Source organism: Schistocerca nitens, chromosome 6 (genome assembly GCF_023898315.1).
Source record: "Schistocerca nitens isolate TAMUIC-IGC-003100 chromosome 6, iqSchNite1.1, whole genome shotgun sequence".
NCBI lineage: Eukaryota > Metazoa > Arthropoda > Insecta > Orthoptera > Acrididae > Schistocerca > Schistocerca nitens.
In genome coordinates, this window is record NC_064619.1 from 689,746,223 (window position 1) to 689,768,716 (window position 22,494).

General features: G+C 37.3%; 1 protein-coding gene across 1 annotated transcript in view; it reads right to left on the reverse strand.

Moving 5' to 3' along the window:
• Positions 1 to 8,744: 8,744 nt before the first annotated feature.
• LOC126263571 (Down syndrome cell adhesion molecule-like protein Dscam2) overlaps positions 8,745 to 22,494 on the reverse strand; it is a 371,182-nt gene continuing 357,432 nt past the window's right edge. Inside the window, exons 34-35 of the mRNA XM_049960663.1 lie at positions 9,867 to 10,038; positions 8,745 to 9,793 (exon numbers count right to left, since the gene is read on the reverse strand). Of these exons, the coding sequence (XP_049816620.1) occupies positions 9,634 to 9,793; positions 9,867 to 10,038 (332 nt within the window). The 3' untranslated portion in view covers positions 8,745 to 9,633. The remainder of the gene's footprint in view (positions 9,794 to 9,866; positions 10,039 to 22,494) is intronic.

The window sequence follows — 22,494 nt, forward strand, 5'->3', positions numbered from 1 at the left end:
TAGGCAATGTAGTGCTACTTTAAATTTACACAAATAATCACTGAGATTACAGAATAGTGAAAATGTCAACTGGAAACACAACAGAAGGACAATATCATTTAAAAACTACATTAAACATGAAATTAACATTGAGATTTCACAGATAATTAAGTTTTAATACTATCCTTTAAGCATGAGTTTTGTGTGTCAGTGCCTTTCTAATTGATTAAATCCCCATGACTCCACTTTGGCAGTTTGCATGTCAACTTCACTGATTCTTTATTCAAGCAGTTTCTCATGGGGCATCCAGAAGCTAATTGGACCTTATTCCAGACATTTCCACCACTGTAATATGTGATATGGTGACTGTGGTGACTGGGAATTGAACCTGGACCTCCATGCCACTAGCCTATTGTCTGTGATGACAGGTTGTGACTGTTTAATCAATTTGTGGGTACTTTTATTGCTTTCTGATTCTTCTTGAAGGTTGCAGTTGCAATGAGTGATTAAAAAGTTAGAGTGAGTGGCTAGCACTGGTGTTCAAAGTTCTCTTTAGAGAAAACTATTTTGGCTTGAGCTGTTCTTGGCTTCTTAATCTACCTGGACATTCAACTTGCACATAGTTCTGAATTTAAATCTTGTTAACATGTATGTCCCATTGTTGATGATAAATTCTTGTAGTACCTACAGATAAGAGCTTTGATGATAAAACCTGTCAAACCAGGACATAATGAAATGCTTCTGCCACAGGTTATGCAGAGCAGAGTATGTTCAGCAATGTTCTACAAGTCTTTGTGTAATCCCAAATTAATCATGAGATAGTATGACTCAGCAAAACAATCATTGTTGCTAAACATGGGCACTCTCCACAATAGGTAGACAGAACTGCTGTCTCAAAGCTACTGATTTGCTTCTGGCCACCAAGTTAGGTCACAAAGATGCAAAGATACTGAACTAATATTTGGAAGTGAATTGCCCTAGAAACTGGTATTCTTCTGACCAGCCCAGACAATGGCAGAACATTATGCAGGTTGATGGCTACAGTCAGCGTGGATCCAGTCCTTTGCTATCACAGAACTGTGGCCAAGAGGAGCAGGTGGGACTTTAGTTTCAATGATGAGAAACTTTACAACTACCCTTTCTCCATATGGCAGCTAGATTCAACACTGTCTGTGGCTTTTTACATGACACCTAGTCAGAATAAGGTATACTACACCATACTGTGGCATCTTGGAGGAAGTGTAAAAGAAATCCTCTTTGCCTTGATCTACCACATGTAGGGGATAAGAAGGTTCCCCACCAATGGAGGGAGGCGGTACTAATTCCCCTCCTGAAACCAGAGAAGGACCATAGTTGCCTGAATGGTTATTTCAACATTGCCATCCCAGCTACATGGGAAAGATCTTTAAGAGTACAGTGAATATCTGTCTTGTCTGGGTTCTCAAATCCAGGCAGCTTTTAGTCACCTCCAGTGTGGGAACATGAAATATCATTCTACAATAAATACCTTTACCTTCCGTGACCCATGTATACAGACTTTCCTATGTGGAAAAACCTCATAGGAATCTTTTTTTTTTTATCTTGAGAAGGACTATGATACCACCTAGAGTTATAATATCTTTTGACAGCTCCAGCTTCTAGGGACAACTATCCATCTTAACATGTTTCCCCTCTCACCATACTATTTCATTTGTGTCAGAGCAGTATGAGCAAGAGAACGGTGTTCCATAAAGAAGCATACCAAACCATCTCATCTTTTCTGTTACCATTAACAGCATTATTTCCACAATAAGGGAACATTTGGCTTCTTCTGCAACCAAGCAACAGATCAACTACATATGTTAGAGATATTGGAGGAGTGGACTATAGCCACAGGTTTCAAGTTCTCAGCAGACCAAACTGTGTGTGTAGACTTGCATCATTAACAACACACAGGTATACTCAGAGTCTTTCTTGGTAGCATGGCTGAATAAAATCATCTCAGTTTTCAAGCCATGTAAATTCTAACAAATTCTAAAGCTTTTGATGGCTGTCTCCCTACAAGCGTCAAGCATCCATCATTGCTTCCTTTCAACATCCAAAGACCGCTCGAGAATTTTATTCAAATTGACGTGGCTTCAAAAATGAGAAGATTTTATTCTAACATATGGTACTACACCTATACTGATAATGAGGGACACTGTTCTCAGCATGAGAAATTTGGTGAGGTTTCTGGACGTGGTTTTTGACAAAATGCTATCATGAATACTGCAGCTGAGAGATCTGAAAGCACACTCTCTCAAGGCACTTAACATTTTAATCTGCCCCACATACAAGTCTTGGAGGGCTGACAGAGGACACGACTCCAATTCTATAAGGCTACCATGTGGTCTAAGCTGAATTATGGTTGCGAAGTACATAGATCAACATGCCCTTCACAGTTAAAGATGTAAGATGTCATCTGCCTTGTTGGGATAATATTGGCCACAGGTGCTTATAGGACCAGTCCCAACACCAGCATGTGCTTTGAAGCTTCTGAGCTGTAACTGTCAATCTGATGGCAACTCTTCATGGTACGAGAGGTGTATAGGCTTGTGGCTGATCTGCAGTCACTGGTACTCCTCCTCATTGAATGACCCACCATGGGACTGACCTTCATAAATTGCCTCTGAGGAACAAGCCCTTTGCAATGAATGTGAAAACAGACATAATGGAATTTGGTAGAGATCAAATATCAGCCCTTCTCCAGGGTTAGAGTAATCTCCCATGATGGACAATACCAAGGCCTAATAGTATTTTAAAATTAAAAAAGAGACAGCACTCCAGACAAAAGTTTTAAAACCATATTTTAAAATACTTTAAACCAGATTCACAAATATATGGCAGCCTACAATGATGGATCTAAGCAAGGGAAAAATGGTGGCTACTGTGTGATTTGCCTTGATCATTTTCTCAAAACGTGCTTACTAATGAATTCTCTTTCTGTGGTGCAGTGCTAAATGTGATCTTGGAGGCTCTGGAGCAGATGACACATCCAAGGTTACAAAGTTATTGTACTGTGACGCAATGTGAAATTCCTACATATGCAGTGCTCTCATTGAACCAGAACCATGAGTCGTTGGGAGGAAGAATGGCTGGAAATGATAGACAACAAATTGAGATATGGTGGGAGAAGTCATCTACTCAGCCATGACACAGCTCCTTTCAGCCACAGTGGCAGAATGAAGTACTACTGACATACACCTGTATTGGATACAGTTCCCTGACACATGGGTTTTCTTCCTATGAGAGAATCTGTCAGTGTAAGGTACTTGTGATTTACCATTAAAGGTATGCTACATTTCATTTTCATTGTACTTTATTTGAAAATAGTCAGCCATAAAGTTATCTGTTGATTTACCCTCTCTTTCAGATTACAGCTGAATAAGTGTTGCATGGCTTTCAAAATTTTGTAAAGTAACAGGACTATTTTGTAAAGCATTGTAGTGGCTGATATTTCCTGTTTTTCTATATTGGTTGTTAGCCAACAACAAGATTTGAGAAAAAAGTTTTAACCAGTCATATATCATTACTGAATTTTAAATGTCTTAACTTGTTACTAATACAAAATCCTAATCATGTGTGTGTGTGTGTGTGTGTGTGTGTGTGTGTGTGTGTGTGTGTGAGAGAGAGAGAGAGAGAGAGAGAGAGAGAGAGACATTTTTTTGATTAGTGATCAACCAGAACCAGCCACTTTCATCTTATTATTGGATGTTTATTAACAATTATTTTATTATATGGCTTTATCTTGTTTTAATGAAGAAGAATTTTATTAATGTTTAGGTTCACTTGTTCATAAAAATTTATGGATGCTTATAACTTAGATGTTAATCACTGCAAATACAAACAACAGAAAATTGAGTCTGAGCTTGTGTTCCAGTCTAATGACCTCACCATTTATGGAATTTTAAAACGACAATCTTCTTTCCTTCTGTTTATTACCACCTAGTAGCTGCTTGTTATGTATATTCTGCAGTCTGTTATTTTGGAGTCACTAGTTCTACACAATCACTCCTTTATCAATGTACTGATTTTTCAGGAAACGTATGTGTACAAATGTGCCCTTATACAGGGGTTGGACAAAAATATGGAAACACCAGAAACACATTGCACTACATGCCTAATACTGTGTAGAAAACCCGTTGGCATTCAAAACAGCTTTTAGTCTAGTGGGAATGGATAAATACAGGTCATGTATAGTTTTCAAGTGATTGTTACACCATTCTTCTTGCAAAACAATGGCAAGTCCACGGCAAGTTCAGGTAATGATGATGGAAGTGGATATAATGCACCTGCAAATACAGAGAACAGTGTTCTGACCATGACTGACACTTGCAGCATATTGAAGGCATTGCACAGGTGCCATTCATTGTAAAGTACAACAGTGCAAACTGCATGCTTGGCTAGCACCTCCATTTATGTTCAAGTATGCATTTCTCACAGTCTTTCCATATTTTTCACCAACCAATGTATACAGATAGCAGATATTTCTATTTGCAAGTGAGGATGGTGTACTGGACAATATTACATCAGTATTTACTTCATTTGCAGAGTAATAATTATAGCTATTAAGAGTAGTATGTTTAAGTTGGTTAGCACCTCCAAGTACATGAGGCAAAAGCATTCTATTAATGCCTACTTTTCCCTGGGCAGCAGGTCAGGTATTGAAATGTGGAAATGTAAATGCAGAATGATTAGTCTATACTGATAGGCATAGTCCACTTACTGACACAGTTATGGTAATGCAGGACACATCAGGTTGTAAAGCTTCATTGAGTGGAAGTGCATGGAATGGCAAGAGAATATCTCCAACAAGTAAAGAGAACTTGATGTGACCACTCCACACATCTGTCATGACCAATCACACAGTTTGATTTTGTTTTCATTTCTATGACGTCATCTCAGTGTTGCCATACAGTCGGATGGCTATGCTTCCAGCCAGTATTGTAACAACCATTTGTGTTTTACAACTGAAAGCTGCAACTGATTTGATAACAGTTAGGGATCTTTTTTCTGGATCTACATCTACATCTGTATCTATACTCTGTAAAGCACTGTGAGGTGCAAGACAGAAGGTATGCTTCATTGAACTAGTTATTAGGGTTTCTTCCTGTTCTATTCACACACGGAGTGCAGGAAGCCTGTTTGAATGCCTCTGGCTGTGCAGTAATTCTAATCTTATCTTCAAGATCCCTATGTGTGCGATACATAGGGGGTTGTAGTAAATTCCTAGAGTAATCATTTAAAGCTGGTTCTTGAAACTTAGTTAATAAATTTTCTTGGGATGGTTTACATCTGTCCCCGAGAATCTTCCAGTTCATTTCCTTCAGTACCTCTGTGACACTCTCCCATGGATTAAAAAAACCTGTGACCATTCATGCTGCCCTTCTCTGTACACTTTCAATGTCCCCTGTTAGGCCTACCTGGTGCAGATCTTACACATTTGAGCAATATTCTAGAACTGGCTGTACAAGTGATTTGTAAGCCATCTCCTTTGTAGATTGATTGCACTATCCCAATATTCTACCAATAAATCGAAATCTTCACTGTACAGAGAACAGAATCATTTTCCATCACTTTATCATTTGATTTGAAGATAGTTCATTGAAGGAATCCCTTCTCATATTTCTGTATATGTTACAGTAATGGCATGCATTTTATATGTGAGTGCAGGTGGGTAATGTGTTGTTGAATATTCTATAAGGATAAGTTAAAGATAAGTCCTCCATCTGACTGAAGCCTTTCTTATATTATTTCTCACTAGCAGTTTTTACATTAATAAATATAAAGGAAAGAACACAAACCTTTAATCACAAATGTGGTTTGTATTTAAAGCATGATGTATTTCACGCCCTGAAGGCATTTCTTTAAGTGCATAACATAATGACAAAATAACATATTAAGGGATTTTTTTTTAAATTATTTTTCACATCTGCTTACATAAAGTCATTATCAAATAATCTGCTCAAAAAAAAGGGGGGGGGGGGGTGTATTGTAAAATACTAGGAGACTAGTTAAGTGTCTGAAGTTGGGCCTTTTTCTGTAAATGAAAACCACATCTGGCTGAAGGCTGAAGTTCTTTCCTTTATATTTTGCAATTTCCTCAGTCATTCTGGCTTTCTAAGGGTTTCAGATTATGAACAACAATCAAGAAGGTGATACATAACTACAGTAATTTCACTATTTTTTTCTTCCAGATAACCTGTTCTTCTTGAGAATAATCCTACAGTACCTTATTTTGGTATCTGAATTCCCATTAAAAGATTAACATGAGAATGCAAGTTTTTCTTGTAAGTGCAAAACAGTTTAAAATTCACTGATATGTAACTTTTCCTATCCATGTCCTCAAGAATCCCTTTTCAAATGAATTCAGTGTTTCTGACAGAAGTATGTGCATTCACAAGGACACTGGAGCTATGATGTATGATCAAGCACTGAAATTTTCATCTAGTTTAACTTCCTTTGTGCTCACAAGCTTTCAACATACATACCAAACTCTGATAGTATAAAACACCAAGGATATCCTTTCCTCCCCTGTGGAGCATGTAGTCTGTTGGCTACCATTGCAAGTGTGAATGCTGGAAAACTATTTGTTGGATGCAGTAATATAGAAGATCTGACAATGACACACTGTACACAACATGTTGAGACAGTTGGGCTTTGAGTCAAAGGGAGGACGAGTGTCTGAAAATAAGAGAAACACACTAATGCAAGTGAAAACACAGCCTGAGCTTGGTGTATCCTCTCTAATGATATGGAGTACTTGAAATGTACCTCTAGGTAAGGGATAGTTTTACTGTACTTTAATTTATACTCTTGAGGAGGGCATTTTCTTGTATGTAATAATTACAGTGTCTGACAAAAGAAGTGAAGCATTCAGAAGATGATGTCAGACGTCAATGTAACTTTGTACACAAACACACTGTTCGCAGGTTTGTAAATTATTAGACTTCCATTTCTCTGTGACAGGTAGTATTTCCCCCAGAGTGGATTAGCAATGTTAGCGTTTAGTTTTATTACCAAGCTTGGTAGGGTAAATAAGGGGCATGGACAATGTTAGATGTTGAGTGATCACTATGAAGGACATGGAGGTGCTGCATCCTTGTGTCGTACAGTGTTATCAGCCAGTATTCAGGATATCAAGGACCACTCAAACAACATCACATACCCATGCAGCCTGTGAAGTTTCATTTTGTTCCCCTTTCCCTTTCTGGGCATTTCACTCTTTTTTGTCAGACAGTGTATTTTTAAATACATGTGAAAAACTGGAGATTATGAAGTGAGAGGGGGGAAAAAACCCATACAATATGACATCAGGCACCTCATTTGCTGTTTTGGTGACATATCCATTTAATATTAAAATTTTGAGCCTCTCCTGCCAGATAGCAAATGGCATGGTATACCGAAGCCCAACAATAACAATCAGCATCTGCAGGGACACAACTGTAATTTATTCATTGATATTCTGCTTCAGCTGTTCACCTCTGTGACACTTCACCATGCTACATTTACCTTTTCATCATCCACGACAAGAGAAGTGCGCCAGGAACAGAACAGAACCTGTCATGCAGGGGAAAAGTTATTTCTTCTAAGGTGCATGTAGCAAACTGCCTTGTCCTGCAGAAAGTGGCCAGTATGTCATAACTAACTGAATAATGTGCAACTGGAGTAGGGCTAGGCATGAAACAAATACACTCAGTAAGGCAAATGATACTTAACTTCCTGGCGATAGTTGCAGTGAGACAGATGATATTAAATTCAAGCAATTGGCTTCTAAACTCAATGAATTATTCATAAGAGTGGCTGAAAACAAAGGGACAAAAACTGACAGCTGAAAGACATATATTACACAAGCACTATATACTCCATCACCAATGTCAGTTTTGCTAAGTCTTCTGCTGGACAGATCACAAAACTTACTAGAGCACAAAAACCAGTAATCTCCTGGCTATTGATGGTATTTCAACCAAAGCACTAAAATCTTGTCCACACTTGATAGCCATGTTCCAGTCTCTTTGTGGTTTGATTTGATTTGATATTTATTGATTCTAAAATTCCTGTTGTGTATTGCTACAAATGGATATTTGTACGTAAAGTGATAATCAGTCCTCTGATGTCATCTCATATATAATTCTTGTTGCTGTTTTGTGGTGCTAAAATAAATAATATCAACAGTCATGCAAAATTAACATGAATTCATTTGTAGTAATTTATTTTCTTCCCAGACTTTCTTCAAATATCACCTTCATTTTACCAGAATTCTGCTACAGGATATGAAAAAGACTGTCAGCCATAGTCTTTCAGGCAAAATGCTAGTAGTAACATTTACTGGCAAGTTAATAAAAAGAAGCAGCATTTCCATGCTGAATTGTTCATTTTTGCTGTTTTTCACCTTTTAAAAAGAACTGTGCAACATGAATGACTCAAAAGTATTTCTAATTATGTCAGCCTTTTAAAACCTCATGCTGTCATTGTTCTGCTGAGGAACAGTTACGGTGATAATGTCCATATGTACTTATTACTTGAAACAAAGTATGTATTAGTGCTAAGCTGAATCTTGTGCTGTCTTTAGTATGTAAAATTATTCAAGTGCTCCAAAATCACTACTCTATGGAAGAGTGAATACTTCTAGTAGTCTTCATTTACATAAATCTATTTAGCTGTTGAGCATTTTCTTTATTGTGTTACCAAAAATTTGCAACATGCAAAATACAATATAACATTTAATAATCATATAAACAGTCATTATATTTAAAATTTTACTTAAATATCAACAAATATACATACACTTCATCTTACATGTCTCAAAACTCAATGCAACAAACATACATACATACATACATACATTTCATCTCATAAGTATCACAACTCAGTATTTTAATATCTAGTCACATAATACCCAGTCTCTGCAGTAATGGAGTGATGAGACTGCCTTTCTGGCAGAATATAGAAGCATTCAGATTGGAAGATTGGGATACCATTCAACATTATACGCTAGGTATTAAAATATTTTTCACCAAAAAGTCACATAACAAATCTCATTCAAACCGAAGATCTTCATTATAAACAACAACATTTGAACATTCATATGGCAGTGAACATATTTGGGTATTGATGCATTATAACTGAATACATTTGGATAGGTGTGAATAACCATGAATATTGCAGGTGTATGAGTCGACTCAAACTGATAGCTCAATGTTTCCTGTGTGTAAATTTCATAGGTATACCAGCAGACAATAAAAAATACAACAGACATTTGCTTATGGGTGAAGGACTAAAAGTTAAATGGAGTTGCCACATGAGGCACGATGATATCGATTTGGTGTGTCCTGAGATTTTATTATTATTATAATTATTCACATCTCACAGTGTTCATTTTAGCCAAAACAGTCGCATGATCACCAACAGTTTGTGATAATTCACCAGGTGTTCACTTATATAAAATGAAAGACATATTTGTATTTCTGTTCAACTACTTTGAACTATCAGGGTTTTAGCACATACACACGCACTCAGTTTGCTTATAAAAATTATGTATATGCCATGGAAGCCACTGCTTTTCAAAAGTTGCCTCGGCCGACAGACATGGACACATTTTGCAGAAGAGCAATGTGTGCAAGGCACAGTAAACAGCTAGACATCTATCTGGAAGGATGTTTCCCTACTAAGTCTGGTGCTTGCACCACTACGGCCAGATTTTCTGCCCAACTTACTCATGTCACATTCCGCTTCACTCAACTCATGGGAATGAGAATCAGAAAATCTCGAAGGGGGATGTATCCGATCACTGAAACTGATATCAGTTCATGTTATTTGACATTGTTTAAGAAAGTGATGTGCTAAAAAAGTTGTTTGACCTCACATACCTGAATGTAGTTTCTTCTGTGTGGCTAGAATATCCACTACTGCTGCGAACTTGTCTTTTTCCAAGAACCTGGCCTTTACTTTTTGATTTTCGAGATGGAAATGGTTTTCTAGCTCCTGAGGGAGATGTCTCTGATGAGGAGCTTGATTCTTCCATTCCAGACTTCCCCACTTCTAAAATGCATCAAAAGGAGTTCGCAGCAATGTTTATTCATACTAAACATTGTAATGTGCATAGTCTTAAAATAACATGAATGTAATATTGTTGTAGGAGAACATGAATAATGAGATTTTCCCATGGAATTACTCAATATTATTCAAAGCGCTGATTTCAGATCTTAGAGAGTAATAAATGGATGGTACTTACCTTTAGTAGGCAAAATCGTGAGTACTGCCAAGAGACACATTTAAAGGCAGAGAAAGCTTCTCGAAATGCTTTTCCCTTCAACAGAGAAGAAACAAGAATTGTTAGGTGAGGTTGGAAAGGAGGGGTATGTCACTCAGAACTTATGTGGCACATTCCTGTTAGGTCCCTCTCAACCTAGATTCTGAGTCTCTTGCCCCTCATTTCCACCCTCCATCCTCCCTGAGGAAGGAAATAACAGTTCTGAAAGCTACATTTATTTCTCTCTACTTGTAAAAGTGTTTATCACCAGTATTTGGAATTTTGCCTTCTAAATTTAAGTACTGGCCAGGCACTGTGTCTCCTTGTAAATTTTACACTTTCCTTGAGTGAATTTTCTTTTTGATAGAGTATTAATAAAAGACTAACTCACAAAGAACAGGCTTTTTTTTTAATCCATTACGAGATTAAACAAACCTGTATAAAGTGGAAATGTATTGTATAATCAATATGCTATATGTGATACATTACTTATGTTGCAGAAATAATGTGAACACTTTGGGGGTGGAAAAAAAAAGCAGACCAAAACATTTGAATCTTGCACATAACTGTGTGTTTACCATTCTAATATTACATATCTGTTTTTGATTTCCTACAGTCATAATGGCTATGACATTATTTACACAAAATAAACTAATTTGGTACTGTAACTTTCAAACAAGACATCAACCCTTCTGCCTGAAGAAGGAGCCACTCGCTTGGAAAGCTTACCAATCACAACAGTCTTTTATGTGTGTGTTCTGCCACCATTTGGTGAGTAGATTTTTAAACAAGATATAAAGTGTGTGTGTGTGTGTGTGTGTGTGTGTGTGTGTGTGTGTGTGTGTGTGTCTGTGTGTGGGAGGGAGAGAGAGAGAGGGGGGGGGAGTGAGTGAAAAAAAGAAATATATTCAATGTCTTTGCCTTTAAATGAACTAGTAACAGCTTAATTCATCTGCACTAGTCACTCTTGACTGTACCTGTTAAATGGTGTAACTTAGATTACAAGGGATAGGTGAAGACAGTAGGAGTTTACATGATTAGACAGTCTTATTTCACACTAAATCTGTTAAAAATTATAAAAGGAACAAGTACAGAAATAATGGAAATTCCTGAAAGGAAAAATGTGTAAAATAAGGGTAAGGCAACCATTTACCTATAGAGGATTGGTGTCTATTACACAGAAACACGTAACAGAAAACTGTTAACACTGCCTTTTGAGCTCTTGGTCTTTTTCTAGTAAAAATAAACACATTCACTCACATGAAGACCCAAACTTATAGATGTTTTGGTGTTTGTGTGGTTGTGTGTGTGAAGGTGTGTGCTCTTACTAGACAAAGAGTAAGGGCTCAAAAACCATTTTCTATAAAATGTTTCTGTGTGCCACACACCAGTCCTCTATAGTAAGCAGTTGCCTTTCCCTTATTTTATGTAAAAGAACAAATAGTAAGTATATGATGAGGGTACCAGCACTGCACTTGGATTATTCAGTGGAAAATATATGCTGACAGGATGACCAGTATATATTATTACTACAGTGACTTTAATGGATCTTAAATTATTAATAGTTTTACCGTCTTTTGATCTGTACCAGTAGTTACTTTTCTCAAGGTGCCATGGTAACCTAGACACTTTATAGACAGACACAGGTGTGTAGGACTGGTGTAAGTACACTATTGTACAATGCTTAGCTAACAATACTTCCTTTGAGTGAAATAGGAACAATAAGTCAAATGAAATAAAATGTCTGAGGAACTGCATCAGAAATATTTTCAATTTTTTAAACGTGACCAACTATGATGTCCTTCTGACCGGCAAAAATGCAATGTCTTGGCTAAATTTGAATATAAACATAAGGTATGAAAACCTGATGTATCAAATATTCACTCACAATTGCCATTCAAGAAAAGAACTGATGACTCACAGAGAGAGAATTGTGTGAAATGTGTTTTATTCATTTCATGACGTACATTTGCAATCCATTTGGTTTGCATACAGTAGACATGTCAAACATTTATAATACAGCTACAATTAATTTTACACTAATAAATAATAGCACTACAATAAATAATAACACTATAAGGATATTTCTTGGAGTATGAAACACATTGTATCCAGCTCAACTTTCCAGTTTGTCCTGCATGAATTCGTCCACTGAGTAGTAACACTTCAGTGGTAGTACCTCATATAGCTTTCTTTTAAGTGTGACCTAAATTCATCTGTATCAACTTGTTCTTTTTTAATTTATTACAAATGTTCATTCCCATGTATTGAGGTCCCTGGGCATATAGTATGAGGCAGTGGGTGGGGAGCATAAAATTTTCTTTGTTTCTAGTATCATGTGAACGGACAAAATAGTTTCCCTCAAATAATTCACGTGTGGTGTACAAAAATATAATAATCTCATATACTGTATGTATAAGGATGGCAGAGTTAATATTTTGGTTTCCTAAATAATGGTCAACATGGTTCTTTGTGATTTGCAGTGCACATAATTCGAATGATTTTTATTCTGTATTTTTAGTATCTGCGCTATGTCTGTCAAGTTATTCCAAAAAACAATACCATGCCTAATACTCGATTCAAAGTACCTTGTATCTGCTACTTTTCATGTGTCTATGTCAGTTGCAATTGATAATATTTGCACTGAAAATGCAAAACTGCTCAGTCTGTTTGCTAGGTATTCAATGTGTGCGTGCCAGCTCAAATTTTTATCTACATTTAAACCTGAGAATTTGACTGAGTCAACTTCTTCTGTATCTTGGTTGTTGTGTACCTCAAACTGCTCACATTTTGACTGTTTGGTTTTGGACTGCATCATGTGATTCAACCTATTTAGCTGAAACCAAGTTTCTAAGGGATTTGGGAATTTTGTCTGTGTCCTGATCTTCAACTAAGACAGAAGGATCATCTGTGAGCAGAGCTGATGAGGAGCTGATATTTAATCGTAAGTAACTAACGGGGAAGAGAAAGAAGACCAGGCCTAATATGGAGCCTTGTGGAACACCCTGAGACTTTTTTTTCCAGTCAGAAAAATAATATGCACCATTAGAAGAGATGCTTACTATTTCCATTCTGGTTGATAAGTAGCATTTAAGCTATTGTCAGGCACTGCCACTAATGCCATACTTTTCAAGTTTGTAAACAAGCAATGCTTGATGTGCATTTTCATGTTTTTGCAGTGTAAAGACTGTTCCATAAAGTTTTGGGAATGCAGCTGCATATATTCAGCTTCTCCTTCTAATATTTAGGCTGAATACCATCCAGCAATCTTTACAGTGAGCCGAGGTGACTAACGCTCCAGCACTTGCTCTGTCCTTTTAAACCCAAGTACCGAACCACAGCGCATGCGGCCAAAGATACACAAGGTGCCAGAGACGTTGATAGGTGGCAAAGAGGTGTAACATATGCATGGAAATTAAATCTATGGCTGCGCAGTCATTCCTCACGGTGATAATGATGTGTCACGGAGAGCTACACTGTCGCAACGTTTTTGTGATTTAATTACAGACATTGCTGGATTCCATGATTTGTCCAAAATAAGAAATCTGCAGTGGTGGAGTACTGTATTGACACTGGGCACTCTACAGTGTATGATAATGTCGAAATTTTAGCATCAACTTCATCTTTCTGGGACTCAGTAGTGAAAGAAGCAATTGAAATTTGAATTTAATTAATAGAGATAGCAGCTCCAGCTTGGACAAATCATGGGATTCGGCAATTTCTGTCATTAAATCACAAAGACGTTGTAATGGTGCAGCTCTCTGTGACACATCAATATCACTACATGGAATGACTGCACAGCCATATATTTAATTTCCACGCATATGTTACACCTCTTTGCTCCCTATCAACATCTCTGGAGCCTTGTGTATCTTTGGCTGCATACGAAGTGGTATTGTACTCGGGTTTAAAAGGGCAGAGCAAGTGCTGGAGCGTTCATCACCTCGGCTCACTCTCAAGATGGCTGGATGGTATTCAGCCAAAATATTAGAAGAAAAAGCTGAATTTATGCAGCTGCATACCCGAAACTATGGAACCAGCAATGCTTGGGTTACACAATCAAATGAAGTTGGGAGATCACAGAAAATTCCTGCTACTTTATTTCTCTTGTCTAATGATGTACGAGAGAGAGAGAGAGAGAGAGAGAGAGAGAGAGAGAGAGAGAGAGAGAGAGAGATCCAAATGAAATGATGGAAAAGCAAGCAATGGAAATATTATTTTTTTTTTCTTTCCAGTCATAATTTAAATTCATTCTTTCTGTGACTCAAGCATTTGATAAACCAATTTTTCATTTTCACTTAAAACTTCTGGGCTGGTAAGCCATGGTCGATGTATAGAACTCTCCCCTGATGTTTCGTCTCCGACTGTGGGAGATATTCTCCGAGGTATAGCAGCGACCTCTACAGTTCACCACTTTACCTCAGAAGATGTCTCCCACAGTCAGAGATGAAATGTCAGGGGAGAGTTTTATACATCGACCATGGCCTATCAGCCCAGAAGTTTTAAGTGAAAACAATACCGGTCATGAAAGCCTACATCGCAATTTTTCATTTGTTATTGAATTCTTCTGCAACTTTACTTTTGGGAAATCTATCCAGACCAACATGCTGGAGTTGGCGGTCATGTGTGTATGAGGTGTGTGAATGTTGTGTGTCCCTCTGTTACTGCTGAATGCTGTGACTGAAAGCCATATGTAAGTGTCTTTTAATTGTGCCTGTCTGCAATGTGACATGTCTTCTTTATAGTAAGTAGCAATCTGTCTTTTCCTATGTTGTTAAAATAATTATTTTTATCACACACTTTTATTTTCTGCCATAGTACACATTACAGGCTTGCACTTTCATCTTCAGATGGACCAGTTCATTATAGTACAATTTCAATTGCTAGTTGTAGCCAGTTATTTGTTTTGAACTTCCATTCAAAGATGTTCCAGCAGAAATAACCTTGAGGGTTATTATAAATTTCAATAATAAATGGTTACACAAACACGAAACAACAACACAAATCTCTGGACTGTTTATGTGTCTGATTTTCCAAGGTTCACTGATTCATGCATTGAAGGGAGACTAGAATAACCGGAAGATAATCTGGATGATAGACTGATCTGGCCTTGTAACACTAACCCAAAACGGCCTTGCTGTGCTGGTACTGCGAATGGCTGAAAGCAAGGGGGAAATTACAGCCGTAATTTTTCCAGAGGACATGCAGCTTTACTGTACGATTAAATGATGATGGTGTCCTCTTGGGTAAAATATCCTGGAGGTAAAATAGTTCCCCCATTTGGATCTCCGGGCAGGGACTACTCAAGAGGACATTGTTATCAGCAGAAAGAAAACTGGCATTCTACGGATTGGAGCGTGGAACGTCAGACCCCTTAATCGGGCAGGTAGGTTAGAAAATTTAAAAAGGAAAATGGATAGGTTAAAGTTAGATATAGTGGGACTTAGTGAAGTTCGGTGGCAGGAGGAACAAGACTTTTCATCAGGTGAATACAGGGTTATAAATACAAAATGAAATAGGGGTAATGCAGGAGTAGGTTTAATAATGAATAAAATAGTAGGAGTGCAGTAAGCTACTACAAACAGCATAGTGAATGCATTATTGTGGCCAAGATAGACACGAAGCCCAAGCCTACTACAGTAGTACAAGTTTATATGCCAACTAGCTCTGCAGATGACGAAGAAATTGAAGAAATGTATGATGACATAAAAGAAATTATTCAGATAGTGAAGGGAGACAAAAATTTAATAGTCATGGGTGACTGGAGTTTGATAGTAGGGAAAGGAAGAGAAGGAAACATAGTAGGTGAATATGGATTGGGGGGAAGGAATGAAAGAAGAAGCCGCCTGGTAGAATTTTGTACAGAGCATAACTTAATCATAGCTAACACTTGGTTCAAGAATCATGAAAGAAGGTTGTATACATGGAAGAAGCCTGGAGATACTAGAAGGTATCAGATAGATTATATAATGGTAAGACAGAGATTTAGGAACCAGATTTTAAATTGTAAGACATTTCCAGGGGCAGACGTGGACTCCGACCACAGTCTATTGGTTATGAACTGTAGATTAAAACTGAAGAAACTGAAAAAAGGTTGGAATTTAATGGGATGGGACCTGGATAAACTGACTAAACCAGAGGTTGTACAGAGTTTCAGGGAGAGCATAAGGAATGGCAGAAAGAAATACAGTAGAAGAAGAATGGGTAGCTTCGAGGGATGAAGTAGTGAAGGCAGCAGAGGATCATGTAGGTAAAAAGATGAGGGCTAGTAGAAATCCCTGGGTAACAGAGGAAATATTGAATTTAATTGATGAAAAGAGAAAATATAAAAATGCAATAAATGAAGCAGACAAAAAGGAATGAAAACGTCTCAAAAATGAGATCGACAGGAAGTGTAAAATGGCTAAAGGGATGGCTAGAGGGCAAATGTATGGATGTAGAGGCTTATCTCATTAGGGGTAAGATAGATACTGCCTACAGGAAAATTAAATAGACTTTTGGAGAAGAGTGAACCACTTGTATGAATATCAAGAGCTCAGATGGAAACCCAGCAAAGAGGGCAAAGCAGAAAGGTGGAAGGAATATATTGAGGGTCTATCCAAGAGCGATGTACTTGAGGACAATATTATGGAAATGGAAGAGGATGTAGATTAATATGAAATGGGAGATATGATACTGCGTGAAGAGTTTGACAGAGCACTGACAGACCTAAGTCGAAACAAGGCCCCGGGAGTAGACAACATTCCATTAGAACTACTGGCAGCCTTGGGAGAGCCAGTCCTGACAAAACTCTACCATCTGGTGAGCAAGATGTATCAGACAGGCGATATACCCTCAGACTTCAAGAAGAATACAATAATTCCAATCCCAAAGAAAGCAGGTGTTGACAGATGTGAAAATTACCAACTATCAGTTTAATAAGTCACAGCTGCAAAATACTAATGCGAATTCTTTACAGACGAATGGAAAAACTGGTAGAAGCCGACCTCGGGTAAGATCAGTTTGGATTCCATAGAAATATAGGAACACGTGAGGCAATACTGATCCTACGACTTATCTTAGAAGATAGATTAAGGAAAAGCAAACCTACGTTTCTAGCATTTGTAGACTTAGAGAAAGCTTTTGACAATGTTGACTGGAATACTCTCTTTCAAATTATGAAGGTGGTAGGGGTAAAATACAGGGAGCGAAAGGCTATTGACAATTTGTACAGAAACCAGATGGCAGTTATAAGAGTCAAGGGACATGAAAGGGATGCAGTGGTTGGGAAGGGAGTGAAACAGGGTTGTAGCCTCTCCCTGATGTTATTCAATCTGTATATTGAGCATGCAGTACAGGAAACAAAAGAAAAATTCGGAGGAGGTATTAAAATTCATGGAGAAGTAATAAAAACTTTGAGGTTCACCGATGACATTGTAATTCTGTCGGAGACAGCAAAGGACTTGAAGAGCAGTTGAACGGAATGGACAGTGTCTTGAAAGGAGGATATAAGATGAACATCAACAAAAGCAAAACATGGATAATGGAACGTAGTCGAATTAAGTCAGGTGATGCTGAGGGAATTACATTAGAAAATGAGACACTTAAAGTAGTAAAGGAGTTTTGCTATTTGGGAAGCAAAATAACTGATGATGGTCAAAGTATAGAGGATATAAAATGTAGACTGGCAATGGCAAGGAAAGCGTTTCTGAAGAAGAGAAATTTTTTAACATCGAGTATAGATTTAAGTGTCAGGAAGTCGTTTCTGAAAGTTTTTGTGTGGAGTGTAGCCTTGTATGGAAGTGAAACATGGAAGATAAATAGTTTGGACAAGAAGAGAATAGAAGCTTTCGAAATGTGGTGCTACAGAAGAATGCTGAAGATTAGACGGGTAGATCACGTAACTAATGAGGAGGTACTGAATAGAATTGGGTAGAAGAGGAGTTTGTGGCACAACTTGGCTCGGGATCGGATGGTAGGACATGTTCTGAGACATCAAGGTATCACCAATTTAGTATTGGAGGGCAGCGTGGAGGGTAAAAATCATAGAGGGAGACCAAGAGACGAATACACTAAGCAGATTCAGAAGGATGTAAGTTGCAATAGGTACTGGGAGATGAAGAATCTTGCACAGGATAGAGTAGCATGGAGAGCTGCATCAAACTGGTCTCAGGAATGAAGACCATAACAACAACAACAAGTTATCTTCATTTAGCAACCGCATTTTTTTGGTAAACATTATCCACTCTATGCTGTATTTTCTCAATATCATCAGAAACTTTTAGAAATGAGATCTATTCATTAATTCATTCATTCTCAACTCACTTGTGATAGTGGCATAGTATGAGAGCACATGAGGTTGAAGACAAAGTGCTGATGTTAAATACTGTTATACAGAGTGTTCTGGGGGAAAGCTACATCCATGCCACTTTTAAAAATTTTAAGGACTGTCCAATTTTATGCATCATTGTCAGTTTACCTTACAATTTTTGTGTGGAATAACTTACCTCATGGAGGCTGTATACCTTCAGTGCAAAGAAACATGATGAGTTCTGCTGCACTTCTTCCTATTGAAAAGGCCACATTTGGACATTACCCTAGGTGATCAATTGATAAGGGAGAACAGCAACTGCTACATGACTAATATAATTAGATAACATAGTGGTTGTTAAGGAACTGGTCTTTTATTGAGCAGGAGAGATTTTCAAATTTTTTTCCCACCATCTTCATTCACTTTTCCATGCTTCCCCTTAATCAATCAATGCAAATGTTTTCACTGATCTTATAAAATGGCCATGTCTGTTTTTATGTTGTATCCTTGCCCATCTGAGCTAGCACTACGATGTAATGGTTAAGGCATTAAACTTCCATCCAGGAGGAGTAGAACCCAATTCCTAACCCTCTTCAACAGGTGTAAGTTTCCACAGTTTCCCTAAATCACTTAAGGTGAAAACTGGGATATGTTTGAGTAGATGACAATTCCTTTCCTGATGCTCATTTTTGTTCAATCTGAATTTGTCATCAATTTATAATGATATCTTCAGTTATATAATGTTAACCAATCATCTTCCTTCCTAATTTGCTCTAATGACCCTACAACTGATGAGAAATTAATTTTTCAGCTTCCATTTTTTATAACTTACTGCTTGTTGATGTATTTCGGTGGATATATGGGAGATGTGTTACAGATTAGCTACCATAAGAGTTTAACTCACTATAAAAATATTTGCTTTTGCCACATAAATCCCATCCAAACCTCAGTTCTCTGTGAGATCCTCTGTTTACGAAGGCACATCAACTTTAGTTGCAAGGATCAGGGATTATTTATAAAAACAACCTTTACTTTTGTTTTGAGAAAAGAAAACTCATCAAGACCACAGTAGAGATTTTTATTTACATTACTCTTCCTCATTTATTGCTCTCTCTCTCTCTCCCCCCCCCCCCTCCCTCCCTCCCTCTCTCTGTCTGTCTCTTTCTCTCTCCCCCCCTCTCTTATTCCTCCCCTCCCTCCAATCACCCTCTCCTCCTCCTCTTGTCTGCACACTGTCAAACATGGTAAGATGGTAAGGCAACTGCAAATGTAGTTATAATGTACAGGATGATTTGTTAATAAGATATAAGAAAGAAAAAGTTTCTACTTACCTGATGATATAAGACGAAGGTACTGAAAAATCATATAGATTCAACCAGACAAAGAGAAGAATGTGTTAGGAGGAACAAGAATCATCAAGAATTTTGTAGGAAAGTCACACAAGACCTCATTCCAAGGAAGAAACAACAGACCAGGGTGAAAGAAAAGTCTTCTCAAGTTTCAATACACTGGCAGTTGCTAGCAGCTGACTACTAACATCCCTTTTGTCTCATGTAGTTTTTTCCTTCCTTGGCCGGAGATACATGGAATTTCTAATAAATTCATGAATAGGCTCATTTCATCAATCTTTCACTCTCTTTAGTCATGATCAAGCAGTCTCTTTTTTGTATATGTTTGTATCTGTTGCTTTTATGTAATTGTGTTTAATTGTAGCTTTATTTTCAAGATCCTTATTCTTATAGATGTTGTTTGGTTTGGTTTAAAATGGTGTTCAAGTTTTACAGTTAAAATGTCTTTACACAACCAAGACGCAAACAGTTAGCTAAATTTTTATAAATAGCGATGACATGCTTTAATCTTATGTGTATTAGTTGATAACGTAGTGAACCAGATCATTACTTTAGCTGACAACATCAAACATGACCTAAATAAGCTCCAGGCAATTATAAAAGTCTACAATGATAAAGAAATAGGAAAACAACTTCCAGTTGCTCACTTATCTAAAAAAAAAACAAAGATTCCAGCAAGGTATGGTGCTTTGTTACTGACATCAATCTGATACCATATAGTGGATGTAAGATATAAATCATCTCCTGTCATGTAGGATTCTGCCAATGCTCTCTGCACTACTAGCATAAACTATGTTTGGTGTGAATTCAGCAATGTATATTTTGGTACATTGGAAGACTGATAAGCAAATATGTATCAGAGCACAAGCACTATTTGTGATTGTGGCAAAACTGCAAAATGGCAATAATGTATCATCATTTGGACTATAGTTGGTCAACCAGTTACCAAGAAATTTGTATGCATGAATGAAGCAACAAGAAATAAGAAATACTATCAAGATAGTCATAGATGTCTGACCAACATGATCAGGGTGGACAGCTGCAAGCTGTTTATGTCCTGCATGCCAACAGACACAGTCCAATGGGCTGCATATGTTTGTTCAGCAACAGCTCCACATGACCTTGTGTGCAACGGAAGAGACAAGCAGCCACAAAAGAAATGCTGCATTGCATTGATGCCTTCTGCAGGAAAATATTTTTGCTGGGTGCAAAATGCTGATTGACTATTGCCTTCCAGTCATCTGCCGGAGTAGCACAAGAAATTGCTTCTGATATGATCACTCGTCGACAGGTTTCTTGACTTCGAACAATCCAGTTACATCCATATCAGTGATGTTCTTTATCACATGACAGTCAATACAGAACACAGTGTAAAGAGTAGGCCACCTCCAGAACCCAATTGTTTTGTCACTCATAGTTTTAAGAATAATGCAGCCAAAAGCCCCAATGGACATCATTCAAAATTGGCATTGGCTGTGGAAGCCTACACACTTGATTATGTTTCAGTTGATACAATGAAGAGCTTCATGTTTTTATGGGTGACTGTATCTGTATCTTACACTTGATCATTTATGCACATGGTCATTCTCCAACATTTTGCATGGAATATGCTGTGAGAATAATGACTATCAATGTGACAGCTGTGGGTTTCAGGCATTCTGGTTCCATGTGACAAACAATATCAAAATAATGGAAGGAATTTATTATAATACAGAAGAGTAGTATCCAGGGAATTTCTGGTTTCTGTTTCATCCAAAGTAAATTAATTAAAAAATTAATATTTTTATTGTTATATAGTTCACAGTTTAGATTAGCCTACTATTCATCTTTTTCCCCCATGCCACTGCTGTACACCAGGTATGTTTGCTGTAGTGCTGACTATGGAGTGATTTTTGTAGGCGTGTAACATTACCACCATTTCAGTCAGAGCCTTGAGATCTCTAATTTCCCTTAGTGACTATTTGTTATGGCTTCAAAAGTAGTGAACAGCACATTATTGTAACCTTATTAACCACCAAGTTGCAGGTATCATTCATTTTTTTAAATGAAACTTAGTTCTTGAAAAAAGTTACTAATTAATAACATTACAAAGTTAAATATTCTACAAATGACACAAATTAAATGAATTTCATATGTCCCAATACCCCTAATAAACAAAGAATCTGATTCCATTGTACTCTATTAAAATTTTCAGAAGGTCAATACAGAATCAATCAAGTATCTCCTATCTTGGCGGAGAAACAAAATTCTAATCAGAACTAAACAATGATAAGAACATCAGAAAAATTCAGTTTTAAATGGATTTTTATTACATAATTTCTTTCTAGACGAAACTTTTATATTGATGAATTATATACTCCCACATGTACACTGCCCCCCATCCACCATCCCACCCGACATTCTCTGTTCCTGATTTGTCTGCATACAATTATCTTCAGATATTTTCAAGTACATGTTTTCCTTTTCTTACTTCTAGATTCACTTATATTTTGGCTGCTCATCATTATAATAATATCTGTACCATTGTTTTAAATGATAGTGGAGCTTAGACATTCCTCCACTTGTGTCACAGGACAAGCAACATATACCTTATTTTTAATCCTTTG